This window comes from Poecilia reticulata, unplaced genomic scaffold (assembly GCF_000633615.1).
Source record: "Poecilia reticulata strain Guanapo unplaced genomic scaffold, Guppy_female_1.0+MT scaffold_240, whole genome shotgun sequence".
NCBI lineage: Eukaryota > Metazoa > Chordata > Actinopteri > Cyprinodontiformes > Poeciliidae > Poecilia > Poecilia reticulata.
The window spans coordinates 77686-85061 of NW_007615030.1; the positions used below are offsets into that span (position 1 = coordinate 77686).

The 7376-nt window shown below is 38.4% G+C and overlaps 1 protein-coding gene across 2 annotated transcripts in view; it reads left to right on the forward strand.

Moving 5' to 3' along the window:
• The window catches only part of spam1 (sperm adhesion molecule 1), a 29597-nt gene extending 22948 nt beyond the window's left edge, over positions 1-6649 (forward strand). For both annotated transcript variants that reach the window (XM_008402571.2, XM_008402570.1), the window contains exons 2-4: positions 1673-2588; positions 4207-4296; positions 6196-6649. In XM_008402571.2, coding sequence (XP_008400793.1) covers positions 1683-2588; positions 4207-4296; positions 6196-6525 — 1326 coding nt within the window. In that variant the 5' untranslated portion in view covers positions 1673-1682 and the 3' untranslated portion in view covers positions 6526-6649. The remainder of the gene's footprint in view (positions 1-1672; positions 2589-4206; positions 4297-6195) is intronic.
• The last annotated feature ends 727 nt before the right edge of the window (positions 6650-7376 follow it).

The following is a 7376-nucleotide window of genomic DNA, read 5'->3' on the forward strand; positions in this document are numbered from 1 at the left end:
TGACGAGAAGGGTTCTCTCATTGAATGCTGTACGGATCCCTAAGCGTCCGAAACTGACGATCTAGGAACGAATAAGATGACAAGTCTATTCTATTTTTTTAAAAACCTTTATTTACAATTTATGTACCCCTCTACTTCATTAACTGACTCAATCAGTTAATGAATCTGTTTTGCTGTGGCTCATCACAGCCGCTGTAGTTTCTGAACGTTCAATAAACGACAAACTTGGACTAATTACCTCGTTCTTTGTGACGACACGTCATTTACAACAAACATCAAAGACAGTAAATATGTTTCATTAAGTATTAAACAAACAAATGGCTTCTACTGCGATAATTATGTGAAATTAAATTAATTGTCTAATTTAAAAAATAGTTTTATTGCTCTCTGGCGTCTTGCTTTAAGCTCAGAATGTGAGAGGCTTTTCCTCTATGAAACTTTTTTTTGCTTCTTATTTAGTGGAAATATTGATGTTGATGATTCTCCAAAATAATAACCTTTTTCAACCTTTATAGCTCCACTGTTGAAAATGAGGCTCTAACATTCACAAATGACARTGAAATAAAATCCAGTCCAACATCTGGTTTGAGGTGATTCCTCTGGAACCTGTTGGAGGAAAAATTTCCCAACTTCATAAGATGAGCTTTAACCTAACAGAGCTCTGTGGTTCCACCTATCAGTATGAGAGTCAGGGTGAGGAGGCGCCATGTTAGGAAGAGAAGTGGAAGCTGCAGGATCTTCAGAACAAACAGGTCATGATGCTGGGCTACTGATTATCCCTCTGTCTGGAYACAGGATCAATAGAACCAGTTTAAAAGATAAAATGAATGGTTATATGCCAGACATGGAAAACTGGGATGCACTCCATGCCATGATGTTCAGGATTTRGGTCTCATGGCATCTCAAGGTGTCAACATTGCAGCCAGTGGGCTGAAGGAAATACAGCTTTATTTTGTAACAATTCAAGAGCTACCAGTTTTTATCATTCACAAAAAAATTAATCAGTACAGAATATTTTTGTCATAGTACCCCCAAGAATTTACAACTACTTTCACCCCTGCTGAAAATCCACCTGTTTAGAGTTGCTTATGGCTAAATTAGGGTTTTGATGTCTTCGATGTTTTTAATGTTTTTATCTTTACTTTTTATCTATTTATTAATTTCTTTTTATTCCTCTTTCTAATGATGTAAAAGTGRCGAGTGACTGAGGGTCATTGCGCGCACGGAAAAACCCTGTTAATTCTAAACTAACAGGTAAAAATAGTGCACAAAAATCCATGTAGGACGGCAAAGTCCTAGCGCAAAAATTTGCGTGACAGGTGGACGGAGCCTGGTGCTGCAAGGTTGAAGACCTTGTCCTGTCAGGCGATGGGGCCTGGATAATACCCGTGTTAAACGGACGGTGGAGTCCGGCGACGACAGGCGCTTAAATTCCGTAACAAAAGTATATTTTTATCATTTTTTAATTTTTTTTTTCAAAATCTCTTTCTCTTTCTTACTGTTTATTCAATGTCACATGCAGTTTTAATTTTTTTCTTTAATTATGTAAAGCACATTGAAATGCCTTGCTGCCGAAATGTGCTATACAAATAAAATTTGATTGATTGATAATATAATGCAGTACAATATGTATTGTTGGATATTATACATGTTGCCTCTTGTCTTCTCACAGGGCTATAACAATGGCTTCACCCTTTCTTTCCTGTCTCAGCCTCTGTATGATCATATCAGTCTTTGCATTACCACCCACTGAGCCACCACTGGTTCGTGACCATCCCTTTGTGACCATATGGAATGCCCCCACTGACCAATGCAAACAGCTTGAAATTCCACTGGATACCGCTGCCTTCCAGGCAGTGACTACACCTTCAGCTGGGCCAGGTCAGTTTCTTACCATCTTTTATGAAGATCGCCTTGGCCTGTATCCTAAAGTCGACATAATCAAGCACAAGATCTACAAAGGTGGTATCCCCCAAAACGGGAACTTGACAGAGCATCTTGCTAAGGCCAAAAGTACAATAGATCACTATATCTCCCAAGATTCCTCTCCTGGGCTGGCTGTGATTGACTGGGAGTCCTGGCGCCCTCTGTGGGACCAAAACTGGGGATCAAAACGTATTTATCAGAAGCTATCCATTACTCATGCATTGCAGCTGGCTCCCTTTTTGTCAGCAAAGAAAATTTCTCAAACAGCCAAGAGCCAGTTTGAGCTAGCTGGGCGACGCTTCATGGAAAAAACTATCAGCATTGGCATCGGCAAACGTCCAAGCCGCCGCTGGGGCTTCTATCTGCTTCCTGATTGCTTCAACTATGGATGGAACAAGCCAGGATACACAGGGAGGTGCTCCACTAAAACTAAGAAGCAGAACAACAAGCTGCTGTGGCTGTGGGAACGAAGCACCGCCCTCTTTCCATCCGTCTACCTCCATATGACTCTGAGAAACTCTCCCCGGGCCGCTCTCTATGTCCGTAATCGTGTCCAAGAGGCGCTGAGGGTGGCAGCGCTGCCAAAACACCCCAACACTGTGCCTGTCTATGTCTACTCCAGACCCCTGTACCGGGATCAGACCCAAATGTTTCAGACTCAGGTGATTCATTTTTAACATTTTTTCTTTATTGTTTACATTCAACCCTGACAACTAATCCCAGAATTTCCTCTGGGATTAGTACTCAGGTTCTCAGCACCAAGACAATAATGACGCAAGAAGTGAACAAGGCAATGAAGGTTTTTCCTCATTTATGACTAGAACATCTTACAGTGCCCTCCGCACTGTTGGTTCAGAGATATTGAAAAATCTTAAAATAAATTCAACTTTTTTTTTTACCTTAGCTTAATCTTCATGAACATTTTATAAAAACACATTTCTTTTCAGAACATTTATTCAGAATGGAAAACTACCATATGAAGACAGTTGTGTCTACATAAAACACATCAAGGCCTTCAATTTACTCCTTTAACTAGGCCCACAAAATATTAGAAGATATACAAAAAAAATTGGCCCAAAATTGTTTCATTCCAAGCATTCCATTGCGATAACATTATGGTGATATTGTGATGAAGATTTATGAGAAATATATTATATAGCACCACATAATGTATGTAGTGCTATATTGTTTAGTGTGAATACAATTTACTCAAAACAATAAACAATTTTTTGTGTGAATTCTATTCGCCGTTTTCAGTCCAGCAGTGAACCCTCATGTACGCTAAAGCTAAAGCTAAAGCTAAAGCTAAAACTAAAGCTAAAGCTGGGTTCCTGCTTTCCTCACTGTCAGATGATTCAGGCTGTTTTTATTTATTGATCTGACCATAAATATGCACATTAAGGCCATAARTTGTTGCATTGTAGCTTTTTCCTGACATATGACAATCAACACACATCTGCCTAAGTTAAATGGCATTTTGGTTTGTTTTTCCTATTTTGAAGGGTCTGCCCCACTCTTTAAACACCAGAGAAACAGGAAGTCATGGATTACTCAATGAAAGTGTTTTATTAGTACAAATGAAATGTGGCACTTTTGTTTCTTTATGTGAAATTTTAATTCCCCTTAGTGAATGAGCTGAGAATAAATGTTTTCTAACATGTTCAGTGTGAGATGATGCTACTGAAATAAAAGACAAATATATTTGAAGGTTTCTGACAATGGAAGCCAATAAAAATGGAAGATATCATGTCTGAAATAGAAAACTTTCCTTTTTCCTTTGCTTATTTCTTTGTAGGTAGCTTGCATTTGGCTCAGCTATGCAGGAAGAATTCACATTCTCCATAGTTTTCTTAGGGCCATCATCAGTGAACTTACAGGAATATTCACTTAGCTAACACTACCACTTCCTTAGAGCCAATGTTATTTATTAGAGTTGTATTTATGTGGACTCAATAATCCATTTCCAGTCTGTTTTGTAAGCAGTTTTACAGGATTTACATCACATTGCCTTTTTTCTTTTGAAGCATAGTCTGATGTTTTAGGCAGAAACCATGATTTAAATCAAAAAAGTTCTCATGAAATCCATGAGATTATTGTCTTCCAGTCTTCCTATTTGGTTAACATTCAATACTTTCTTTACATGAGCAGAGGATTTTAGGTAATTTCCAAATGTCCAACATCCAAATGAATATAATTAATAGTGAATATGAGAGTGTGATAGGAAACAGGAATCGGGTACGAAAATGTATTTGTCACTTGTGTGTGTTTTTGCCCTTTCAGACAGATCTTGTTAACACTCTTGGAGAGTCTGCAGCTCTGGGTGCTTCTGGGGTTGTAATCTGGGGAGGAACCAGGGACTACAACAACAAGGTAACTTTCAAGGCCTGAAGTCATTGACGAACAATCTGTGTTGATATATAATTCACATGCCAGCATACACACTGAATATCTGTCCCGTCTCTCTAAAGGAGAGGAGAGGATCTACCACTGAAGGTTTCTGGGTTGATCTGCAGACATGATCACAAAAACTGTTGAAATATCTAAACAGGAACACAGATGACCAGGCTTTAGTCAGCAATAATCTGAATGTCTTCATTTCCTCTTTTAGATAGTGTAGAGGAAAAAACACTGAGGTATTCTTATCTATGTGAAGCAGTCAACAACCAGTTAGTCTTTTGAGGTTTGTCGTTTACTTTAATATAATGTCAAACAAACATTTTTGTAGACCTATTTGGGTCCTCTGGTATTTGAATTTTGGAATTTATTGGGTTGGGTTTATTATTTATTCATATCTTTTATTTGTGCATTTACATTTAGCTTTTTTAGATTAACGTCTTCCTTTATTGTGTCTGTTAGTTTGAAGCTTTCTTTTCTGCTTAGTGCCGTTAGTGTTCATTTGTCTCCCTTCCTCTGTTAACTTCAGCCTGCTGGTCTTTGCTCCTCCCTTTGACTTGACCGCCTCGCCTGCAGCCCATCTCATCATCCCCTCCTCCTTTATAGTTGTCTGCTTTCATTGCACTTTGCTGTTTCCTCTAATATTTTCCCTGCCATTTTGCTGCTTCTCTGCACAAGACTTGTAAGTTTTCAGCTTTTGTTCATTAAAGAGAACACATTACAAATCATCCCAATCTCCTGCCTGGATTCTGATCCTACATTAAATCTACAAATCATAACAAACCTACATTGAGTAGCTTCTATGGCTTGGTGGCTAGAAAACTAAAGTGATCTTTTTTTCCTCAATTTCATGAAATGAATTGTTGTCATATGGAATAAGACTTAAAGATAAGCTGCATTTTATACATAATCCAAACACATAAAGCTCAAATTCAATGCAATTCAAATCAAATTCAAAAATACTTTATTGATTCCAAATGAAAATTAAATGTTGTTGTGACTCATTAATTAAAAATTCTTCAGAGTTATTATAGATAGTGGGCAGGAAATATATCTTGTAGCAGTCTGTATTACAGCAAATCTGAAGAAGCCTCTGACTGAAGAGACCCTATTTTCCTAACACAGTCTCATGAAGAGAATGGTCAGGGTTGTCCTTTTTTTTAATTTAAATATCTAAATCAAGATTTTAAGAACTGAGGAATCATTCTTTGGCTCAGGCCATAAATCTAAAGCCTAGGGCCACCTCAGTTCTTCCCCTTGACCAATTCTGCGTATTGCCACTAGAGTGAAATCAGCAACCCTGTATTTTGTGTAACTCAGTCTAAGTTTAGTTCCATTGAGAAGTAAAGGTAAGGCGGGTTCAGTTCCTCCAGGTAAAAGATGTTTCACTTTGAAACAAATTGCAACCGCCAATTGGTCAGTCGCTGACAAACCCACTGACAGGTTGACAGGCGTCAATTGAACTAACAGCGATTTAAAGATTGTCTCAGATGCCTGTTTTTCTTCATCTTGAAAACATTAAAGGGGATGTATTATGTGACTTTTTTGAACATTATATCATCTTATAATGTTGAAGGTCATCAGCACTTAGCAAACACCTTGCAGAACTGCGCATCTACTGAACTACTTCTCAGTCCAATGTACCTAAGAACAGCTGTAAACGGCATCATGGAGAAACACTTGCAATAATTTGCAAAATTCCTGAAAATACTAAAGAACAGTGAAAAACTGATGGATGATGTGTTTACAGGTATGAAAGGGATATAGGAAAGGATATAATGTCAATAGGTACAAAATCAGGTTATGAATTGGCTCAGGGATGAGTAGATGTAGATGATTGTGCTCACTGATCCTTCAACTTCCTTCAATTCTTAGGCCTCCTGCCAGTCTCTGTCTGAGTACCTGTCCTCCACGCTCAGTCCATATGTTGCCAACGTGACTGCGGCTGCCATGCTCTGCAGTAGGCTGCTGTGTAAGGGAAATGGCCGCTGTGTGAGGAAGAACTACAACACCGCTCACTACCTTCACCTGAACCCCACCTCCTTCCGCATCCTAAAGGCAAGCGGGAAGTACATCGCCGTCGGTCTCCCATCTGCCAGCGACCTCAGCGACTGGGTGGAGAACTTCACATGCCAGTGCTATGCTGGGAGGAKCTGCTTTCCTGAGCTGCGGCGTCCAACTCAAGTTCAACTTATAAGGGTTTAAATGGTGAGGGGAGTAAATAAATGGCCCCTGCTGCCCTCTTATGGTTGTGTAGTCATTGCTGTGAGGAAAACAGATCATAAACAATGTTTGCTCACAAAATAAAGATATGAGGCAAAACATTAAATTCCTGATTCCTGCATTGGGATATTTTTCCTTCCTTTACACAGTTGCTAAACCAACAAGAACAAAATAAACTTTGTGTAGTCTTGATATCTGAGAAGTCCAACACATTTTCAATCCACTGTTGCCTGAAATGTAACGGGAATGCTAATTTTTTTCAGTTTATTTTTCTAGGAATAACTCATTGTCAACCTCAAGACACTTTAATAGAAAAACTGTTCCAGTTGTAAATAATTATTTAATCAAATCAATACAACAGATTCTAATTTAATTACATATGATCAAATTAAATCTTAAAACAATGCAGTTGAATTCAGACAAATGGTTAAAAAAAGTTATATCTGTCCTCTTTAAACAAGCATGTGGCATCAGGGGAAATATTGTGCAGCCTCCTGCCATTAAACAATTTATTGAAGCCTAGATGATAATGTCATGGTAAACGTGTGACAGTTAATTCACAACATTTTTGATCAATGATGGCATTCCTATAGATGTATTATTTCAAGGCAACACCTCAAGCTTTCTTACTAACCCTAACCCATGAAAAAAAATTAAGGAGATTAAAATTGTAAGATTTGGAGACATGTCCTGTGGTTCAGGGCTGGCCCAAGGCACAAGCAAACTAAGCAGCTGCTTAGGTCCCCAGGGTCACTAAGGGGCCCCCTCAGTGGAGCTGATTGTTTTTTTGTTTTTTTTTAGTAATAATTTTTGTCATTATAATATCAGAAACA